Here is a 24,378-nt window from a genome sequence, read left to right as displayed (position 1 = left end):
CCAACCATCCACACAAACCGATAGGGAAGTGCGAGTATCGTTTGGTTTTACCTACGTAGTAGTGTTTCCTGTCCCGGACGCAGCTCGTCTGCTTCTCGTCCACATCAAGTGTTGCACGCGTTTCATGGGAATCACTGTGCCGGAATTCGTGTTTTCCAATTTATTGATCGGTGCAAAAATACCATAGATCGTGACCGACCCTGATGCCAGTTATTGAAACTACCGTGAAATGAATTCCATCAAGTTTGGTATCGTTTTGTGCTGCGTTTTTATAGTTCTTTTACATTCCATCCTCGCAAAAGGTATTTATAAATGTCATATTATTGTTGTTATCATTATTAGGTATTTTTGCTTCTCTCCGTTAGTGCAGCAGTCGTGAATAATTTACGCATCGCCGTTAAGTGCGGAATTTGTGGCAGAACTTCGATGCTCGCGTTCTTCAAGATCGTGAATTCACTATGAGTGTTTTAAACTTATTGGAAATGTTCATTTTTTATGAGATTCCATGGTTTTTCTGTCGAATGACAATTTGTTTGAACGTAGAAAGAGAGCGTCGCATTGTGCTTGTTACTCGTTCTCTTCAATTCAGATTTTTTCCCCTCTGCAGCAAACAGATATATTGGTCAATGTTCCGAACTGCTTTATTATTCCGCAGCCGTAACAGATTGCGACATTTCAATGGAATATTTGAATATCACTCCGGCAATCAAATTATTCGTCAACTTTTTACGTTGTCAATATTTGTTGAAAAAAATCTATCTCGATTGAGAAATATGACGCGTATAATATTAACTCGTAAAATCTTCTCAAGCATCTGTATTCTCTGAATCTGAATCAAATAACGGCGTACTGCTGTATAAAATCATAGGTGCACAAATTCTCTTGACATTAGTGAGAACGACTTTTCCTCAGGATTCTTAAATTATATTGCATAATCACGCAGGATTCTCCAGGAGTTAACAACTCGCCAGATCTTTCATAACCACTCATAGTTTCTGAAATATTGAAAATCTTAGGGATTCGTTGCCATCCTGAATTCTCACAGTCTGACGTGAATCAAAGTTGATAAATGTTCAAACCCCTTTAGATTTTCAGAATAGTTTATTCGCAAATTGATTAAGGAGGTTGGTTGGCCAAGAATCCACACTCTTGATTAATTTTAATACGAGACAGTTGTGCGTTGGATATTAATTAATCGAATTAACATATTCACCAACTGCGAAGATCTCTTGGAAAATTTAAAAATAGCAATTATTCGAATAATAAGCAAAAGCTAAAATTTCAGTGCTTTGTTTCGAATAGCTTCAAAATAGTTAACAATGATGTAGATTCATTCGATTTCACTCTACAATGGCTCATTTTATTCATAAGACTAATTTCTACAAAGTGACTGGATTGGATTTTTCTTGTTCGTTATTTTTTTATTTTTATTTATTTATTTTTTTTTTATCTACACATTGCAGTATTTTCATCACGTCATCATATGTATGACATCGGTTCAATACTGCAAAAGCAAAATATTTGACTTTGCCAACATTATAAAAGAAAGCATTTCAACAAATTTGTAGAAAATAGTTTCTAAATAAAATGAGCCACCGTAAAGTAAAATCGAAAAAATCTATTAGATTTTCAAACGCTTTGTCACGATTTAAAATGACACATCGATATCCAAGTTTTTAGTTTCAATTATTTCGCTCCTTTTTATTTTCATATCTTCAAAAGGATTCAAAAAGATTTTCACGTAACTTAAGAGAGTAACAATGTGATACGTATACTCAACGTAAGACTAATTTAGCCAACCACATCTTCCTCAGTCGTCGCTAATCTGTGAAAATACGGTAAGAGGATGTTTTCAAACGAAAAAAATCCGCTATCGCATCGAGATAACGAAATATAGAATCCTTTCCTCACAAGTGGGACTCGATGCCAACCATTTGCTCCCCTTTCCTTATTTATTTGGCACGCGGCGGTGTCGGGTAAGGGTGGGTGGGGGGAGACGAGGGGAGGGAGGGTAGCTCAGAAAGTGAGTATAGGGCAAGGGAAATTCAGCTGGTACCAAGGATCAAGAGATCGTTGCGGCTGTAAACGATGCGCGACTCCTAACACAGTTTGAATAATTCTGGCAGATGACGGGGACAAGGATAAACTGGCCGAGGGAGAGAAACGGATTAGAGACCAAATCCGAGTAATCCTGGAACACTACCAACAGGAAGATCCCATCGGACTTCCCGGTGCCCCGATTCCCGATCCCATGAACGTACCGGACATGAAGAACTCCTTTTCGGTCTACACCATGGAATTCAAGGACATTCAAGTCTACGGACTGGCCAAATTTAGGATACACCAGATACACGCAAATATCGCCGCAATGCAGGTCAGCCTATCGCCGACCCATCCGTCCTACCAATCATGTACTTCACTTACTTTCTGGTCATGCTTCTCTATCAATTATCTACTACCTTGCATTTCCAACGCTTTATTCTCGTCCTTTGTTGAGCCGTCTCTTCAGTCAGTCCAAGCTTTCTCCTCCTTTGAATATTTGACGCTTCTTGCTTTTTCTTTTATCCTCCAACACATTTCCTTTTTCAGGTCGAGATTGCGTTGAGTATGGAGGCTTTGGACATCCGAGGAACTTACACGCTGTCATCGTGGTTTGCCGGCAGTTCAGCGGGCAATTTCACGGTGAAGTTGACGGGAGTTGAAGTCAACGGTGTTGCGCGTCTCGAGGTTAGCCAGAGCGGAAGGCTCCAGGCGCAAGACATCGACATGGACTTGACGTTCGTCAACATCGACATTAACTTCGAGAACCTCGGACTTTTGGCCTCGGTATTCCAAAGCTTCCTCAATACCATCGGCACTTTCATATTCGACAGCATTAAGCCGTTCATACTCAAGGAGGTCAACACCAACGTGAAGTAAGTATTCGAAAATCACTCCCATATTTATCAATTTCCTGAAGGGGTGCAATGTTTGATCCAAGGGGGTAACCACTCCGGAAGTCAAATGAAGTTTCCGAAAGTCAATTAATCTCGTGAAGTCACGAAGTCACGGGCAGTCACTTTAAGTTACGAGTCCTAAAGTCGTGTTAAATAAATTGAAGTCTCGCTAAGTCACTAATACTTTCGAAGTCTCAAAGTCCTGAAAAATCATATGTACGCTCCAGACGTACACGAGGTGTTGCTCTTCGCTGTGATCTGACTTGCTTTTCGTATTCTGAATCCAGGGGTGAGGTGAACAAGCAGATATCACAACTGCCGCAGTACTTCCCGAACTCCATATCGCCGTTTGATATGGCTATCGCAGAGGCGCGTAACCAGGTTTCGAGGATGGGCTATGACCCGTACAAGCTGGAGGACCGCACCCAGAGCATAGGGGTATTCGCAGCCACAACGTCTCACACGTGGGTTACGGGACTGGCGAGTTTTTACAGAATGGGGAACGTTACGCTTACGATGAAGAACGGAACGGTGAGGCGGCTTCCCTCCGCTTGTATAAGGAATGAAAGGAAAAGGGGGGATGAAAGAATTGAATAGTTCACTCGGGGTTGATGTATCGGCGCCGCTTCGCGCTATCGCATCGCGAACCCCGTAACACGGTGACGTGTCTTTTAAAATATCCGTAATATGATGAAAGGTTTACGCGGGCATTGACGTCGGGACCCAGGAGATTGAGGGAAGGACGCACTGGGAGGTGAGCGTAATCGGTGGGGTCCTGTCGAGGGTGGGAACCGTATCATTCACCGTTGAATACGTCAGGGTGAAATTGACGCTCAGTCAGCCATTGGATACTCGGAAAAGAGCCACCCTCGAGGAACTCGATTTAGAACTCGGCAACGTGCAAGCCCGCGTTCACGGAGCCGGTACCATCGACTACCTCATGGAAGCCGGCATCAACATACTACCCAATTTACTCAGGTTTAAACGAATTGCCATTCATTCTTTCTCCGTTCCACAATTTCCTTATCTTCAGATTTGCTTCACTCTTTTTTCCTCAATTCAACATAGATGCACCGTTTTTGCCCGCCGTTTGTGGTTATATTCGTTATGAATAATTGCAGGTTATGTCCACATGTGGTATAAAAGTGCTTTGATCTACCTAAAAACTGATCCTCCAACCATCAAGTGTGCTATTGTTGTTGCGTGTTCAAACTTCTGTACAAAACTTGCTCACTGTCGGAGCTTATTGTTGGTCCGGAATGGCGTATAGTTGAAGTGGTTAAAAGCCAAATTAAGAAGTACGGAATTTCACATTGGTGACCACTAATAGTAGACTGACCATAAATAGTACATCTAGCTTTTTACACCGTCAAATTACCGAAAGAAAACGCTTACCACGTCTTACAGTGATCCTTATGATTGAGTTGTTTGCGATGAGTCGACTGAATATTCTTGTCAGATAAAGCTGCAAAATCATTTTTCACCATTTCGTCGACACTGTTCAGGTTACCGTTTCCCACATTTTTACCACACCGATTGCTGAATCTTCTATCATTTCAACAAGCCTCGGATTAATTTTCATGAAGAGCTTTTATCTCTAAAAGCTGTAAGCACCTGGTGTTTCAGGTACCAGATAATGGACGCCATTGAGGGGCCGATAAAGCGACGGCTGCAAAGCGAGCTGGAGAATGTTGATGTGGAGAAACTGGTCTATGAGAAGATACCCGAGATCGAGGAACAGGCGAGGCGGCTCCGCGGCTTTCCGGTGGAGGAGGAAACTGATCTTGAAGAACCGCAGCAGAAGTTAACCGACGAAGAATTTGGACCGTATTCAGAAAGCGAGGAGGAACGTGGCCCGTCGTAAAAATTTTCGATCGTCTATCGCATTAATGATTCTACAGCAATTAGTTTGTTTTTGACAATAACAAGAGACAAAACTTATCAAATCAATGATGCACATGTTTCACGGGATGTCGTGTAACGAACGATTTATTTATAATATCTATGCATATATACACAACATTGTAATTTACATAATTATAATAAGTATGGACGGAAAGTAAAAGTCTTGCAAGGTGAGAGAGAAAATCAGGGGAACCGAGATACGTTGAAATAATTCATATAATTCTATCTCTCTATCTCTTTATGTTTGAGAAAAGACAAGATTTTCCTATTAAATAATATACAGGTACATAATTAAAAATTGTGACCGGTTTTTGCTATCCGTACTTAGGAAATAGTTCATCGCAATATGTAAAATATGCGTCGGATAAGAAAAAACGTCCGTCGAAGCTCTCAACCTGAACATTTTTATGAGCAGCAAATATCTCGAATGCTATAATTATTCCCAACTCTAGGTTTATTTTAAAAAGAGATCCCAGGTTAAGAAAAAATCAATTTCCGATCTAACGAGCTGTTATAGAAAATGTATGAATTAATTAATTTGATTGCAGAAGATTGGGAAAATGAATTTGATAGGCTTTTTGGGAGCGAATCAAGAATTTTATGGGGCAAGCATATCGGTTCAATTCAATATTTATACTATTATGTCTCAAGTGAAATATTTAATTCTCGTAGTTGTTAAAATTTTTTCCAACGTAAATAAGGCAGTCAGCAGAAGCTGGCTTAAAAAACTTTTTCGTCGGATAATAATATTCACCCGGAAAAAAGTCAATGGATTTATCGTTACTTGGACGATTCGTTCAACGAGGTTGAAAGACAGGGAAAAACGAGCAACTGAAACCGAAGAAGAAAAGAATCACTCGAGACGCAAAAGTTACTTTTGGAAACACGAACTCAACAGATTCCGTTTCAAACGCGATTTCAAGGCACGGAATAACAATCAAAGAAGAACGCTGAATTAACTGGTTGATTATCAAAATGGACTGATCGAGTTAAAAATTGACGCCGACGTTACTCGAATACTTGAATGTCTGGAACTTCTTTCTTTCGTTTTTATCACAATACGTACATACATTTCGAAAAGAAAACTTCAACGTTGTCGCGAATGGCTGAGAAGGGTTGCGAGAATTACTCAGAGACAAACGCAGCGGGTGTATCCAGAGACCTGCGTGGTCGGTTCGAAGCCACATCTAAAATATTAACCTCGGCTTCCCCCCGGCCCGAAACCCCCTCAAAAGGACTTGCTTCGTAGGAATTGGGTGTACTATGTAATCAGGAATCATCCTCAGGGAACCTCTGACTCGGAGCTGGTTCTACACGGACCGTATAACGCGGTACCCAAGCTTCATAAAAGAGCAGTATGGTCCTCGTCGGAAATGTGCTCGGGTACATCTGCATGTATGGGTTTTAAGGATGAATCGCCGGACCGTTGTAACCAAAAGTTAAGTCAAGCTGAGAGAGAAATAACCGTTTTAAAAATATCCAACAACATTGTTTGCACCAATGATGGTGAACACGAATGAAATAGCTTCTTTACCGTGTTACAGAAACAACTCTTGAACAAATTCTTCAGTAAGAATGAGAAAGGATTATCTAATCAGCAATTAGAGGCAACCGTTTACGATTAGAACCTTCAGAATGACTAAATTTCATTGATTTTCATCCAATTTTAATGTTTTCGCTCCGATTTTATTCGCTCACCAAATCCCAACAAATTACATAAACAACACTGAATGAATGTCGTCTTGAAGTATAGTTGTAAAACGCGAATTTAATTTCTGACGAACATCCGTCGTATCGTCCTCACGCAAATCTATCTTTATCCGCTCTGGAGATAAGTGTTTGTAAGCTTTTTCCCAGATGATCTCTGACGAACTAGAGTGATCAAAACAAGCTCAAAAATATTAAAAGTGGGTTCAAAATGGACCAGAGATTAATCATTCTGAACGTTCTATTCGTAAAACATTTTCCAAAATTTTTAACATCTTAGCCTGTGTTATTCGAACTCGATCATATTCATTTCCGTCAAAATAAGAATGTTGTCTCATTTGTGTTCATCATCACTGGCGCCAACGATATATCTGAAAATTTTCAATACGCTTGTTTCTCTTTTTCTAACTTTTTATTCGGACTGTCCGGCCGATTCGTCCACGAAAATTCTCCAGAACTGCTACGCATGTTACACGTGTAGTTTTTACGACGCGAAACTATTGCCGCCAAGGGATGGTTTTCACCTTGAAATTATTTTACTAACCCTTGAGGCGCTTGGTTGTGTGTATAAGCGCCTCACTTACATCGTACAAACCGATTTTCGTTACTCCCCATTGTCGACGTTCTATGGTAATATAAGTGGAGAAAAAGAGGTGCAAGCTTCGGTACAATGGACTTGAAAAAGCGTGACGTGCGTTCAAGGGGTGTTCATAAATTATGGAGTACTATGTAAGACTTCCCATCTTGAATTTTACCCTTCTCTGTCGAAGAAAAAAATAGATTTTCATCATGCAGGAAAATTGCCCGTGAATTTTGATCCTCTTCGGAAGAAGTGTATTCTTTGGAATTATAGATATATACGACTATGTCAGTCTTATCATTCCACAATTTATATACCGCGGTATTACCAATTTTTAGTTCATTAAAACTTTTAGAATGGGAATTTTTCGTGACCCTTGAATTTTCTTAAATATGTGGAAGGATTCGTCGGTAAGGGTCAGAGTATTTGAGGATGTGTGGTTTGCATATTTTAATTTTCATTTAGCGACGTTTCGGCGGGCCCAGCCTGTCGTCGTCAGGCTAATTTATAATGACATTCTTAAATGTATGAGATTTTCAAAACTCGGCGATCGAGGAGGAAGTCTAGAAGAGATCGACGAATCCTTCCATATGTTTAAAATTTTTACATAATTTATACAATTTCTCAGTGATTCTTGCATGTGAGTGTATGAATTCACTTATCTGGTCATCTCATATTCATTCATTCGCTGATTTATTCATCGCTAGATAACGTGCCCCGCAATTACTTGCAACCGATTGCACGAGATACTTCGTTTCGTATCCAGCCGTTCTTTATTTACATGTCTATAATTTTAACGAACATTCTTAATTCGCCCGTTCATTGATAGTGAAACTCGACGCTCGTTTCCACAGTCAGTGAACCAGTAACAACGCAAAAGTTTCATTTCTCAAGAACATTTTTCGCAGTAGGTTATCATAACCGTAAATGGAAATCCGGCGCGTAACGCGGATATATGCAGGATGCTGGGATCCTTTTAGCTCAGGCTTGACGTCATCGTTTTAAAGAAAGAGGTAAGTAGATGCAGAGATTATCAATGCTATTTGCGTCAGGATGAAGAGTGAGACTAAATTTGCCCCAAATTTATACAACACTGTATGCTTTCCCACGGGGTCGCGCAACCCTTCACGCACCCCTATCTGGAAACTTATACACTTAGTCTGTAGATTATAAAAATTGTACGTGTCATGTATAATGTGAAATTAATTTACCACGAAACGATTTACATATTTTTGAATTTTTCAAAGACGAGAGAAGATAACCTTATTAATATGCAGTAGGATTTATATAAAATGAAACCGGTTTCTATGGTAAAGAAAATTCCAAATCATTTTAAAACAAAACACGTTAATCTTTGGTACATTCAATGGTCCCGTATTTCGCAAGATTTAAATTCAAACAGTTGTTAAAATTTTTCCTCAAAAGCATCGTTCGTTCAAACTTTCAAATATCAATGAATCCTAATTTTTTCCCAAGCAACTTCCTTAAAAGGGACCTCCATCAAATCCGGGCAAATCGTATTTCACAATTCTTACTTTTTGTGAGTAATGAAATCTCTTTAAACTTTGGGAAATGATGTACGACTTATAAATGGGCTTGAGGGTTGGCTGAGAAATGTTTTGAAAATTGATAGCAAAGTACAAAAAATATCTGATTTAGGTACATTAGCATACTGTAACTATAGCTGCAAATACTAGACTGTTTCCGTCAATTTTCCGAATCTCTTCCAGCCAAGCCACAAGCATAATCATGAGCCTTATCATTTCCCAAAGTTTGAAGAGATTTAATTACTGAGAAAAATTTCATTTGTTACAGTAACTAGAAAAATTCAGTAAAAGAGGTATCATCAAAAAAACTGTTTGAATATCGTTGAAATAAGGAAAAACGAGGTACACGTAAATATTTTGCGGTATTGTCGATCCTTTTTCGGTAATTGCCACGCAAAGCCAGTTTGTTCGGTTTACTCTACTTTTTTAGTTAAACAAGTCTTTAACGTCAATTTATTGCTGCAGAAGCATAAAATTTTCGCAACAGTTACAAGAAAATCTAGTAACAGTGATTGTAATGAGAAAAAACCGGAACTAAAAATTTCTCTCAGTGAACTGTTGTAAACTACGATTTTGCGTATTTGACGAAGGTCCGACATTCCTTCAACTCTGGGCGAGATCGCGGGCGTAGAGTAGACCATAAAACCAGCTTCACAAGGGGTGTGCAGTAAGCGGTGGAGATATACCTTACAGAATTGTGTACTGCGTAGAGTGCAAGGGCTGCTGATATCGGGGATGGTGTTATACACACCCGCATAGTTTACGCCCTCGCTTCACCCCCAAGTGGTAACTTACCCTTAGCTCCTTCGAACGTTGGGTGAATGTTTCGACCGGCGAATCGAGTTAACGGGAACAACGTAGGCATCTCGGGTAGATTGCGAGCGCTTAGGGTCCTCGACATATGCCAGGGTGGTGGCGGTGGGTGAGTATCGCCTGCGCAGAAGGTGAACGGAAAAGAATCGAGGAGCCTGTCTTCACGTCGGATGAAAGAAAGGGAAAAATAAAGGAGGAAAGAAAAGAGAGCACGGGGAATGGAAATCCACCGCAAAAGATATAAACCATTGTTCGAGCTGCCCTGGTTCATTTCATTTCTTCAAATGGGATCGCGTACCCGGCTTCTGACTCGTTTTCACTCGCCAGCTACACGATATTGCGCTATTTCTGCAGTAGAACCTGGAGTGGTAATGTATTACATTCTACAGCCGGCAGAGTGTGCGGAACGTGAAAGGTACCTTAACCTCGAATCTGATGCAGTAACGTATAATTCTTGGATATTTTTCCACCTGGTACATGCCGTGTAGCTTTAACAATGCTTTATGGAACGTACAGTCAGCGCGAAAAAGTTGGTGAAACGAAACCGTCTGTGTAGTCGTTAGAGAATAAAATAACACAGCGAGTGCTTGTCGAAATGGGATGAACCCTATGAATTTTTCACTAATAAAAAATAATACGTCGATGTGATTTCTTTGATGTTGTGTTTTCGGTGATCAAAACTTTTTTTGCCGGATCACAAGGACTTTTGGGTTACTGGAGACAGGAATCTTTACCTCAGAATTTATTTCGTAGAAAGAATCCTTGGATACATAGGTCAGAAAGGAATACGTCGTTAAATGTCAACGTTTCGTCCCAAGATGTGAGCCCTCCTTAACATATTCATGTATCCAATTACACAAAAGAATAAATAAAATTCAACACAATTTTCAGTTTACAATCAGTGAATATTGAGAGAATAAATGAGACCAGCCTCAAATTAAAGAAACTTAAATAGGCAATGATATTTCTCTCTTTGTTCTCTAATATCCGTTTGCCAGTTTGGTTCGCGGAGTACAAATAAACTCGTCCTACGTGTGGTTCTTCATCGTGAAATTCAAAAATTGGATAAGTCTATGACTGTTGGTTTCATATATAGTAAAGGTGTGTGTACAAAAACTAATATCTATTGTATACAAGGGCGATGTGTCGAGCCTAGACTGTTTATTTTCATGTCACGCTCTTGTGTGTCCAGAGCGACAGGTAATAACTGATTCTTGTTCAGCGCCGCAGTTCGTCAGTCTTGTGAAGTATTTGAGAGAAGGAAGACGTAATGATACCTTGGTGAGTACAATCTCAAGTTAATAACCCATTCCCTATAACAACGTGTTTTACCCGTCTGAATTTGAAGTGTCATTGAACTTCTGTGTCATCTCTAATTGTCGAATTTAATTTAAGGTCAGTCTCACTGACTCTCTCAATGCTCACTGATTGTCAACTAAGACTTGTGATGAATTTCGTTTATTCTATTGTTTAATTAGATTAATAAATATGTATCCCGAAGAGAAGTCACACCCAGGGTTGAAACGTTGACAGTTGACAGTTAACGACGTCTTCTTTTCTGACCGACATATCACAGAACTCTTTCTACGCTTTTGAATTACATTTAACTTGATAACGTAGCTTCGGTTACACTTTCTAAACAGTTGCTGGAGTTTCTGACACACGAAATACTCGTTTCCAACAAATCTGTTAGAGTAGCACATGATACTCTGATATTTTTCCACCGCTTGTACGTGTAATGTATCTTTAACGCCTAGCAGAGATTCTCAGCTGCCTACCTTTGAGCTTTTCGTATCGGAAAGAGTGAAATTGCTTTTCCGTAAAGAATCTTTGTCTGCATTGTCCGAGGTTTTGATCACTGACTTCACGAGACAGTACCAACGTTCTTTCATCTCTGCATGAGGTACAGGTTCTTTTGTCGTCCTCATTAACTTTGACCTATCAAATCCATGATTAGGTATGCCTGATTTGCCTTTACCGAACGTTGAAATGAAAATTGTTTGAAGAAGTCATCTTTTCAGCATCTTTGACCATACTCTCATTATTGTCAAGTCGTCTCGTTTGACCGTCTAAGATTTATCTAAGATATATATATATATATATATGTATATATATATTTGGTGTGTGTGTTTTTCAAAGAGATAACTGGACAATGAAATTCTCGAAAAATCGTCTCGGAATATTATATTAAAAGGAAAACAAAAAAAAACCCGATCAAGCCCGAATCGCAAAAGCGTAGGTATAGCAGTGACCACATGTCGAACAGTTCTGCAGAAGGTAGATTTGTACACTCGGATGCAGTGATTCTGAAATAGTTTCTTTGATGAGTCGCCACCGTCGGCCGGCAATCTCAATCTATATGAACCATACTCGCCACGCAACTGCCTGTGTGCAACAGTCTCGATCCGGCACCCAGTTGAAATACGTTTTGTTGTTATAATAAAGTTAATAAAAGTTGATTTAACTTCGTATCTATTAATCTCTTAAGTAGCTTTTGTCAACAGAAGTAGGCCTGTTACTGAAACAGATAACCAGACAGATATCTAAAGGAACGAAAAGTGGTCCTTGGATTAGAGTGAGTGCAACAGTAACAGAGGTAACTGCCGGGATGTTAGAACCGTGGAAAATATCTACCGTGCTAAAATACAGGCTTACAATATTGTTATTAAAATTATATTTAATTTCAGCTTTGTCAAAATACGGTAAATAGTTTGTTTCTGACCGTAGATCAGACTAACGATGAGTCCCCATCTCGGGTACGGCAGGTACAAAAGAGTAAATGGAAAAACCATAAAGATTGTGGAAATACCGTAATTCTGCCGGCCAAACTATAGCTCACGACCGTCGAATCTAAACTCTGGATCCGAAATTCGACGGTTTTGATCTCTGTAGACGCAACATAATCCATGACCATTGAATCTAACCCATAAATACAGAATTCAAGATTTTGGATTTTAGAGTATATACCGCTGGAGGTAGCTATCCATGTCGTCAACCTCGCGAAAACTGCAACCGAGATGACGAAAGAGCGAGATATATATTCGGGATACTCCGTTTACTCTCACTCTGCATTTTATTAGCTGAAAGGAAACGTATCGACCAATCAAGCGTAGAGTGACAGAGACGGATTATAACGAGCATGTAAATGCAAAGTTAATTCCATTAGCATGTGCTCCAACTATTGCATTACCAACGTCACGGACTTCTCGAGAAACTTGGACGTTTCAGAATCACTGTGATCACGTGTACGCGATCCCTTCTTTTTTACAATGCGGTTATACGTCCGCCTATCCGCTCTGGACGTAGGTAAAAATCCGCAAGTATACGGGGCTGTTTGACGGAGGTTTCTTTAAACGAAATAGAACCGCGGCGGCCGATACAAGGTCCATAAAAGAATCCCCGAGTATACTTACGTCCCTCTCGACAGCGAAGCGTCTTCGTAATCTCGCCGCGTATGCCTGTTTGTACTTGGAATATCAGGTGTCTGTATGGGTGTGTGTGCCTGTGTACGGTGTGGGAATCGCGTGAAACAATCTGGGAGACCGAGGTGATGGAGGATAGAGAAACGGGACGGCAAGCCAGTCAAGCAGTTGAGCAGTCGAGTTTACCGAGGCCATTTCTCAACCCTCTTAAGCAGCCCCGGCAACGCTTGTCCTATTTCAGCGATTCTGGCTATTTTACCATGGTGCCATTATTCCCTATGTAGTTAGCAACACACCCGCCTGCAGAAACGACTTCGGCTCCTCTCTTTCCACCTTCGTCTTCATTCTCCGCCTCGCGCATCCGACGCTCTTCGGATAATTGAGTTAACTGGGGGGTAGAGAAGCTCTTTAGAGTTTCCACCATAAAAGCTCCCCCACTCTCCGCTGCACCGCCCGCTCGCGTTTTAACCCTAGTGATCAGACGCCCGTCTTCTCGGCTCGTGTATCTCAGTCCCGTACCTGGGCAGATTTTCATTTTCGTCAAGCGCATATTACGCCTTATACCTTATATCCGAGCCCTCCGAATTTTCGCCCACCCGGCAAACCCCGATCTAGTCAATCTGAAACAGATTTGAATTCGGACATTATAAGTAACCGTCTGTGTTACACTGTTAAAAATTTCTGTACGGAACTTCTTACACTTGTTGGAAGTTTTATCTGGATGCGGAACAATGAATTTACCATACATTTACTGTGGATTCAATTTACGAAGACAATAAATTTACTACAAAATTTAGTAAAATCAAATTACTTTTTTGTGGTTTTCCTATAAATTTTAGTAAAATTAAACTTTTTCATTGTACATTTCAAACAAATGCATTGCAATTTACGTTGCTGCACTGAATTTGTAAATTTACACCTCTTTTGTACAGTAAATGTGTAGTAAATTCACAATCATTTTTAACAGTGTAGGGTTGTGCAACAGCGTTGCTTGCTACTGGATTTTACTTATGATACGGTACATCGCTCAGGGTTTCGTCGCCGGTAGGATAGCGTTGACATACTTGAATAAGAATAAGGAGCGATTTATAAATTGCGTGATAGAGTTCTCATTATTTTGGATGTGTTATTGATTTGTTGTGTGATTACGCATTTAAACACGTCGAGGGTAGTACATTGAGTATTTATTTATTATGTCTGTAAACTACGGAGATCTCATTGAAAATACAAAAAAATAACGTATACGTACCTATTGGAATAACAAACGAAAACTTGGACACTGATGCTTCATTTGAAATTTCGAAGAGATTTTTGGAAATGTAGTGTTATAAATTCGGTCGATTCCACTTTGCGACGGCTCATTTTATTCATAAGACTGTTTTCTACAAAGTTACTGAAACCCTTTTTTACGTCATGCTGTAATCGTGACATATTTAAATTTACAACATTGAATCGATATTGATAATGAATAACAAATGATAATATTAAACTGATTACTGAAAAAAAGACAACATTATTTCGACAAATTTTTCGAAATTACTTCCGAATGATATAAATCACCGTACAGTGAAATCTAACGAACATTGAGGGTTTTTGAATGATTTTCAAGCAATTCAAAATTATGCATGCGGAATCCTTTGTTTATATTTTCAGTTTTTTTCACATTCGTAGTTGTGAAGCGATCTTCACAGTTTACGAATGTAATAATTTCGACGGCAGTATGGAAGAAAGTGACATCTCAAATTTTGCTAGAAGATCGTGACATCTCAGATTGTGCCAGAAGAACTTGACATCTCAAATTGTGAAAGCAGAACGTGACATTCCGAGGTCAAATGTTTCATTGGTACGGCACTGAAATTTCGTATGCATAAATTATCCGAAGCATTTTTTCCCCACTAGATTCAATAATTATTTCAATCATTTTCTCATTTATTAAGCGTTCATAATGAGAAACCAAAAACTTCGACATAAAATTTAACAAATAAATATTCTTCAGTTTCAACATGCTAATTACGTTGAATTTGTCAATTTATGAAATGAAGATATAAATTACATATACATTACGGAATTGGAATGATATTTACACAGAACGCTACATTGCGCTTACAGAATGGTCAGAAACTTTCACATACAATCGAACTCATTAAGTGAAAATGATTAAAACAATTATTGAATCTATTGGAAAAAAATGCTTCGTATAATTCAAGTACCAAAAATTTCAGTGCCGTATCAATGAAAGATTTGACCGCGGTCAAGATGTCACGTTCTTCTAACATAATTTGAGGTGTCGCGTTCTTCCATGCTGCCATCGATTTGATGCATACTCAATATACGACTCTGTGACTTGAATGACTTAAAGCCTGGACGACGTATGAAAAAAGTTCTTTCACAAAAATTTTACGTTCTCTTGTGAACTTCCCGAGAGTATTTTTTTCGTGTTTTTCATATCCCGTTTCAGTGTAGTTTTCATACAAAATGCGCGCAAATTATTCGTAACTGAAAAGTGCCCCAATCGAATGGGCTATAATTTATACACAGCGTGTCTTCTTCAATGCGAAAGGTTGTCTGAAAATTTCATAGTGAGCGGTGAAGTGGTTCAAAAGATATATCAACAAATATTCACACAGTGGCGAGAATTCGATTCAAACTTCGCCGCGCGTCAAGCAATTTGCTTGCCCTGCGCGTGGCGCTGCTGCGCAGTTGAGCGCGATCGTCAATTGTTGCGCGTGTTGTTTATAACAGTTGACGATTTTTTCTTGAGGAGCGTACTTCAGTCTGTTATTTATGACGATTCGTGAGTTCTCTGCTGCCGGACGATATTTTTGAAGAGTATTCATCCAAGGTAAGAATTCAACGATTTGTTACGTATCGTAATACCGATTGTACAACTTTCACCGTTTTTACCGCCCCGCATTATGGTACGTGTGGATGAGAAATTTCACATCTTTCTGTAAACTATTACTTGTAACTTTTGAACTATTTTTCCGCCCACTACGAAACTTACAGACAATCTTTGGTATTGAAAAAGACATGCTGTGTAAACATTCAGCCAATTCGATTAAGGCACTATTTTGTTACGGAAGATTTTCGAAGATTTTTCATAAAAATTGATCTTTAACGAGGCACGAAAAATCGCACAAAATTATTTTTAGAAATTTCATACAACGATGCGAAACTTCTGTGCAGGAACTTTTTCCATGTGTCATCTGAGTTTCAAGAAATGAGAAATCGTGACAAGCCGATTTTTCGACTAGCTGTGATAAGAAAATGCTTAGTCACGAAAATCTGAAAAGTTTCTCCTGTCACTCGCGTCGCTAGTCATTGGCACATAAAATTTGATTAGAAAGGAAGCTCGTTCTAGTTTTGATTCTAAAAAAGTAGTGAGCCACTGGTAACCTATTAACGAACATTGCTGTAGATATTACTGGAATTTTCTTTTCTTTTGGGAAAAAGATCTGTCAAAACTATCACACGTCGTTCAATTCGTTACAGATGTAAAATTACGAGAGCGACAGTCCGAGTCAGTGATCGAAGTTGTTTGCTCGCCGCGGTGGCGAGTATATTGAACCGACACATTGCAAAATACTCGAGGAAGGATCCCCTAGCTGGTATGTAAACTCGGTAATACATACTCTATAAAGAATCTACGACAAGGGTACTTGTCAGAGAAGAGAGTACTCCTTTTTATTGTACCAGCAGCTCTTCGCTACCCTACATATATATATCTTATATATATATATATATATATGGGTGTTATCATAGAATGCATTATGTAAACCGGGAAAGTGTAAACTGGAATGAATATAGGTATATGTATATACATAATACCGGTGAGACGTTGGTATGCTAAGAATGTACATATGTAGGCTCCCGAGGCTGCAAACACACTCATAGAGAGACAAACGGATGGAGCTGGGATTCTCCGGCTTAAATATAATTACACAGTATAACATTTCTCTGGCAATATAGCACGTGACCTGTTTAAACATACGCGATATTACATTTTTTGGATACTATTCACACGCGTTATCACCACTGAAAATACCATTCTTACTGCAAATAGCTCTCTCTGATTTTTCGATGGTAAATCAGAATTCGCGATGGTGAAAAGTGCAGTTTTTCTCCAAAGTAGGGGTGAAATTGGGGAAAAAATGTGTTCTCAGTAGTCTTTGTGTAACTCGAACCTGCAGGGAAGGAATTGCACCAAAGATAAAAAAAAAATAAAACAAATTTGATCCTTTCTGTATCTGTCCTCTGTCTAGTATTGACAAAGTTGAAATTCGAAACTTAGTTCAGAAAAGATCACATTTGGTTCGGCGTCTGGGTTGACAAATCTTTCAAAAGCGGAAAATTTTATCTAGCGATGGCTAGGAAAGATAAAACCCGTCTTGAAGATTGAATTTCTTTCACGCGTAAAAAACCATTAGAAAAACAAAGAAATTCGCACAACTTCGTTTGCAAACGTGAAAAAATTTCGCTACAAATTTCTCTACACTTTGCGTATTTCGCGGCCGAGCGAATCTTTCTTTCCCGTATTCAACCGGCTAATATATTGATTGATTTATTTTTACCGAAAGTTAGCGTCCGCGCGAAGAGTGCAAAGTTTAGGAACAACGAGATGGAAGGTACGGGGAGCGAGAGAGAGGGAGAGATGGGGGCTGCTTTTTCCAGGGTGCCTGGGTAATGCTTTATTCCGTTGGAGTTTTTGCCACGGTTAATCCGATGGCATAAATTTGACCTGCGAACGAGACAGTAGAAACGTTTTGATAATATAGTCACGCGAAGAAAGGAAACAATTGAATTAAACCCCAAGCTTTAGGGCTCGTAGCGCCCACAGACTCCAAAATAATTCCAACCTCCGTGCAGCTTCTTGTATCTAATATAATTGCGAGTGTACTTGTGCACAAACATATGCAGGCCGAGCGTGTGTTTTTGGGAAAATTTCACCCCAGCGAGAAAAGCACACCGATCCTTCGAACCTGTTTTCACCACTTCGCTTTCGGTCTTCGGCAACATTTTTTGCCACTTATATGACTTCAATTCTGATACTTCAGCGTTATAATTAAGCTGAGAACGCGGCGAAAATGACAGATTGAAGAAGGAAAGTACCTGCTTCGAATTCGCACTGTCGCTCTTTCGCGTTCTCGCTTCGTTTCCATCTCACTGCGGGAAGAAAAATCCACGGGCGCGGAGGGTTCTTTGAATCAAGACACAAATGGTTGGGGCTCGAATTTCAAAGCGCGTGGAACAAATTGCACCGTATTTTTCTTCTTTTTTTTCGCGCCCTTTTTCTTCTCGGATCTGCGTCAAAGTCGCAGAATCATCAGCGCAGCAACGCAGCGTTGAAACCTAAGGCACGCAGGGTGAACAAGTCGTCTTCATTTTACTTGTTAATGTAATCGGAATAAAACATTGCAAAAACCTATTATTGTTCCCCGAGCACATTAAAGCGTATAAATAATTGCAAACGTGTTTTCTTTTCACTCTGTCACAGTCAGGACGAGACTTTTTTGTCCACAAATATATATACGTTTTTAAAATGTTCGTTTGTTTTTAATCTGGAATAATTTTTCTACACACGCTGACTCAGCAGCTCGTTACAATTCCATTTTTAAATCGTCTACAATAATTTCTTTATCCCGAGCGCTTCGAGGATCAGGATTAAAGTAACTCGACCTACTTTTCTTTTCTCACTTTAGTTTTTGCTTTCGGTTTCTTGCCTTTCCGCTTTCTTTGTACGACGTTTAATATACACACCGAAGGCTTCTACTTTTATCAACAAGAGGATGAATTTTCTTGATATAAAAAATTGAACGCATTGAAAAATGAGGTTAAATTTCTCAGTAAACATTATCGCGTGAGTTTTTCTAACAACTTGACTTACATCTCATATTCAGGTTGACCACCGTCTTCCACCACTCCCATTATCGGGCTGATTAACAGAATTTAATGACAGTTCTATTCTAGTTGCCCCATTATTGACTTAACTGATTGTCCGAACTGAATTTTTTATCGTTTTCCACATTTCCTGATATTCAGATTATCTCGACAAATAATGTTTGACATTTTGGACGGCCGTAACGGGAAACGGTGCTCAACCTAAACGTGAGCTGTAACTCTGGTTGTAATTCACGGTACATTCTTCAAATTCTTCTTCGAAAGTCGAAAGACGAAACGATTCGAAGCCATCGCGTATCCCGGTATCAAAAGCTCTTACGGAATCGGTTAATGCAATGCTCTCAAACCTCTCAGCACCATTATCTCAACGTTTTGTGACACACACAGACACGCCATCGCCCCATCAACCGGTATTCCAAAGCCATGTAAATTGGGCGGGTCTTCCGGTTGTGCAGAGAAAATAGCGCGTTCAAAAACTTTCGCAGGAATAAATCCCGCTATAGAGGAAGTTCTCACGGGGTTTGCGCGAGTAATCGGGAATGAAATATGGTAAGCCAACGTGGAGGTAGAAACTCGACCCTGTGCCGTGCATTTTTGCCCCGGATCCGAAGTCCCTTGGATAAGAACTAGCTGCTGGTTAGCTGAAAGTGGGTTCAAAATTTCAACGATAAGAAACGGCGAACATGCCGCCGGTTGAAATTCTATATTTTGATGGGGAAAACTTTCCAAACAGAAGTTGGCACGCCGAATTCGGAGGACAGGCTCTCCACGTATTGTCAACTTTGTGCGGATGCGAAGAGCACGAATACACACGTTGCTCGTGTGTTAGTGGGGGAGCGATATAAAAAGTTGAAAAGTATTTCTTGGCTCTGGAGCATACCGAAGTAGCTATCCGTGTACGCCGAATGCAGGGGAGAGGAAACTCCTCGATATCATATGAATTTGATTTTTTTTTCCTCTTCTTCTTCAGCTTTCCCTTTATTTTATCTTCTTTTTTCGGCTCTTGTGTTTGACGGAAAGAAAGATGGGAAAACGAAACGAGGAACGGCGCAGCGTCTTATCGCCGTTGAAGACGACGAATGTAAATCTCAAGGCTGAATATCAATTTCGCTATCTCTGTAATACAGATACCCGGGCAATTTTCTCCCGGTTTTTCACTCATCTCTATGTACGTATATTGATTAGTCTACTCCATTTTTTTTTTCTCTCGATCTCTCTTTGTATATCCTTTATTGTTCTTCGTTTATTTCTCCATGTTTTTATTTTTTATTTTTATTTCTTTACCGTCATTTATTTCTCTCTTATTTTCTCTCTTCTCCTCGCGTCGCCTCGAATTCATCACGGTTCTCGGGTTTTATATTCAGCCTCGTGATAAACTCCGGCGTAATGGAAAAATATCCTCGTGCATACATATACTTAAATATATACTGCGGGTACCCATTTACGATGATGAGAGCGAGAAAGAGGAAAAAAAAAAAAAAAAATTTCGAGAGAAAGAGAGCTTCGGAAAAAAGTCTCAAAGTGCTGAAAAAAAATGAAGGAAGGTGAAACGGGCAATAAATATTTGCACTAGAGGTCTTGTGCTTCGTGACCAACGTCGAAACTTTCACTCGCCGAAACGTAATATTTCACTCACTTTTTCAATTGATACGCAGAAAAAAATGGACACCTAGTCCGCTCGATAGAAATTTACATTTTCACTGGTTACTGTAATACAGTCCTTAAGAAATAGTTTTCTACCTGTAACCAGAAACTCTAGGATGCGTTACTATTATTTTTGATTATGATCACTCGTAATATATTTTCTTGTGACTATAGACGTAATGTGATTTGGGCGTAGCAATGGATTAATGTCGCTGGCTCATTCAACCACAAGAATATAGTGAATCAAAGAAACAAATATTGCAATAACGTTGCAGTAACCAGAGAATGTTGCCTTGACAATTGTGATCATGCACTTTGAACAGTCATTTGTGTGAAATTTTCTTGAAATTCCAACAGTATCATTTGAACAGCGGTTATTGTAACGATAACCATATTTTACTAAAATTCAATATTAAAAATAATAAAATTTTCCTGAGTATACTCAATGTAAGCAATTAAATCGCTAGTTTTCACAACTGACGAATGAATTCTTCGAACAGAGGGAAGTTTTCACGAAGCCGAGTCTCCGGATATCCGTCTGAGGGAAATAAAAAGAGATGGAGAAGTATGGACGAGAAATAGAAACGGAAAAAAAGGTTCGCCTAAGTGAAACGGAGCGCCTGACACCGATCGGACGCGAGATCGCAGTTATCGCGTTAGAATTGATACGGAATCGGGAGTATCTGCAGCGAGTTATTAGAGCAGAATGATAGGGGTTTTATTTAGCGATTCGCCGTTCTAAATCCGATATGATCTGCTATCCGGCCCGTTGTTCAATACGACCCGTTTTCATCCGGGTCCGCGTAGCGTCTCTCTTATAAATCCACGCTAGTAACGGGGTTAATTAATCTTGTGTACCTAGCGGGGCGGGCGTGTTTTCACGCGCGTTTACCTGCGTGGATATAGAAGGAAAACAGCGTCCTCCTCCGCCTCGTCACGCTCCGTTCAATTAATTGTTATTAAATCTCGCACGGCCGGTTCGGGGCTTAGACCGGGATCCGGGTATAAACGCAGCACAAAGGTCATTTACGTTAGAGTCAACCAAGGACGAGGAATAATTCATTAGGAAATTAGAACTGAGTGTTAAGGTTGCACCCTAGAGATACGATAAAGGGGATCGATAATGGGGAGCGGAAGGATGCACGCAGGAACCGGAATGGAAAAAGGCACGGCAAAACGAAAAGACTGTGATGGGCGAGGGTCGAGGAGTGGATGGTCGTCGAATAAAAGCTTTGTTGTGTCGAATTTTTGAAATCGTAAAGAGTGTTTCGTGGAAGCTTGAAATGTAGAAATAGAGAATTTCGGTTAGTCGATTAACCGACAGTTTCGATTCATCGGTTTTTAATCATAGACGAGTATAATTCGAGCATTGTAAATGAGCTGCGATTCGTAATACCGATTGATCTGAAGAATTATTATGAGGCAAGTTCGATCAATCGATTAATCAAAACGAAATCAACCAAAAAACGGTGAATCGAATTTGCCGATTAGCCGATTAATCGCACAGCAGTGATTCTTACCCCTCCAGATTTTCAAATTCATTTAGATTCTTACATTTTTTTTATGCTTATATCACGTGATAATTCTGGTAAGACTGGTTTTGAATCAGTTTTTTCTAGTTGTAAGTACTCTGAGAAGTCAGTGCAATGAAATATAGGCTATGTCAATATGTAGGAAACATACTTTCCAATGTTGCAAGAATTATCCAAATCGGTTTTTCTGGTTTTTGAAATGACTTGGAACAAAGAGACAAGCTTTCTCTCTTTGTTTAATTTGTCGGTGCAAATATACGTGTCACCTAACTAACGGAGGATTTTTAGGATCTGTAACAATTTTCGAGTCTATAAATTTCGTGGTGATATTGACTTTCATTTTGGAATATTACATAAGGTAAAAGTGTTTTCTGCCTTTCCTCTTCGTTCCCAACGAAATCTAAGAGATAACAGGCTTCCAGGTTTGGAAGATGGCCAAAATCTAATTTTCTCTTGAAAAGAGGCGGAAACGTTTTCCTGGGAATCAGGGTGCTATACGAGTGAAATCAGAACAAAGAATGATAATCGCCGTCATGATTATAAATCACATCGCATATCAGCCGCAAAGCTAGTGCAATCATTTTTTATCTATTTTTATTTATTTTTTTTCTTTTCTTTGCAATTCATTAATCACACTTTTCATCACTCTTTAATTTTTACCAAAACACCTGCACCACGGGCTAAAAGAACCTATTGCTTTACAAAAATAGTAGATGCATTCCACGAGGTATCGATCAGGACCGAAAGTGAAGATTTCAGATTTAGTTGAAAATTTTTTTGATCGTACTCATGGAAGAAAAATGGAGTCCTATTCCGCAAAGCGTTTTCAATCATCCCTAAGATGTGATTCAATTCGCTATCTCCGAAGCGCTCATTCAAAATGACTTGAAGAAAGTCGGAAAAATCTCGTAAAATACAACCAAATTTTTCAGCACTTATTGAAATATGCATTTTTAACTACAGAAACACATGTCTAATTTTTTTTCAGTATATTCATTACTCTGTCATTCCGTAAATGTACGTTTGTTGATCCTCGATATTAGAAACTTTCTCATTTCGTTTTGTCTTGAAAATGTTCCGATCTTATAAAACCTGCGCTTCGCAAAAATCAAAGTAAACTATATCTTGAATGTAGTTTATTATACTTAAAAAAAAGTGTCTTCGTTTTTAGACCAGTACTTTTATTTAACCAAACCTGAAGCCAATTAAAAATTTCAACTTTGATACCTCCTGGTGATAAATGGTAGATTTTCTGGTTACAGCTGAAAAACTAATTTTCCTTTCGTAGCCGGAACTGCATTGTTTGGTTACGGTGAGAAATAAAAAAGAATAGTTAAAAGACTGTACAATTGCCGCAGCTATATGAAAAAATTTCTCTCATAGCATGAATTATTCCAGCAAGTTGTAGAGGCAAATATTGATGGAACCAGAGAACCAGGCCCTATTTGTAACTCGGGATATCCAGCGGGAGGGAAAGTCCGCTCCTTTGTGTGTTCTTGGTGTAACTAATACAACGGCTACCGAACATCGGGGGCATAATGTTGGCGCGTTTATGCGTGCCTTAGGAGTACCTGGAAGGTACGTTCAACGGGTGTCCGTTCCTTGAAAGGGCATTAGACGACCTCGCGAGGGTGGTAATGGCACGTAGCAACCGGACAATGGACCGAAACTCTCCACGGAAAGCTCAACTATGTATGCCGGTTCGAATAGAATAGGGGCGGGGTTTAAGTTCCGAATTTGAAAAGTTCCGAAAGCGCCTAAATCCGAATTACTTGGTGGTGAAACTTGACCTAAAGAAATCAAACTTTTACCAAACAACAAAGTTTCGAACGGCCGAAGCCCGATGGTTCAAAGTTTCGAAATGCAAGATTCCGAAAATTCAAGTTACGGTAGAGCAAAGTTTTGATAGGGTGAAATTCCGAAAATTAAAATATACTTACACAGTGTAGTTTACTCAACGAGCGGGTGTAAAAAATCAGATAAACCGAAAATCAGAATGATCAGGATTCCGAACGTAAAAATATCGAAAATCGAAAACAAAGAAAGATCAGAGTGGTGAAATTTTACCAGAAATTCACAGAACAAAAATTCTTCGATCATTCGGAACTTTGATGTTTCGTCAAAGTTTAGTTTTTTACTCTAAGTTCCGCCGCTAAAAAATTTGGAATTTAACGCTTTCGAAACTATTCAACAAAAAAAAATCCAATCTGTCATGTCGATATTGATTTTTTGAGTCATGTATGAAAATGTTGGTGAAGTAAATAACTGGAGCCAATTTCAGAAAAGTACGCTCACTTCTAGAGTCGTTGACATCAAATCTTACCGAGGCCACTCAAATATCAAGGGCAACAAAACCACCGTTGGCCAGTGTAATTATTCGTTAGTTGGAAACCT

The 24,378-nt window shown here is 39.4% G+C and overlaps 1 protein-coding gene and 1 long non-coding RNA gene across 2 annotated transcripts; both read left to right on the top strand.

Annotated features, from left to right (window-relative positions):
• LOC124300431 (uncharacterized) lies at positions 1–5,139 on the top strand. The gene is made up of 6 exons (XM_046754529.1): positions 1–302; positions 2,127–2,374; positions 2,590–2,915; positions 3,224–3,467; positions 3,634–3,914; positions 4,563–5,139. Exons 1-6 carry the CDS (start codon positions 230–232, stop codon positions 4,798–4,800), a joined length of 1,410 nt encoding a protein of 469 aa, XP_046610485.1. The 5' UTR covers positions 1–229; the 3' UTR covers positions 4,801–5,139.
• A 10,521-nt stretch (positions 5,140–15,660) lies between these two features.
• LOC124299817 (uncharacterized) lies at positions 15,661–23,928 on the top strand. The gene is made up of 3 exons (XR_006907076.1): positions 15,661–15,752; positions 16,403–16,518; positions 23,383–23,928. It is a non-coding gene; the product is annotated as an uncharacterized LOC124299817 (long non-coding RNA).
• The last annotated feature ends 450 nt before the right edge of the window (positions 23,929–24,378 follow it).

This window comes from Neodiprion virginianus, chromosome 3 (assembly GCF_021901495.1).
Source record: "Neodiprion virginianus isolate iyNeoVirg1 chromosome 3, iyNeoVirg1.1, whole genome shotgun sequence".
In the NCBI taxonomy this organism is placed as follows: domain Eukaryota; kingdom Metazoa; phylum Arthropoda; class Insecta; order Hymenoptera; family Diprionidae; genus Neodiprion; species Neodiprion virginianus.
This window is presented reverse-complemented; position numbering and strand designations above follow the sequence as displayed.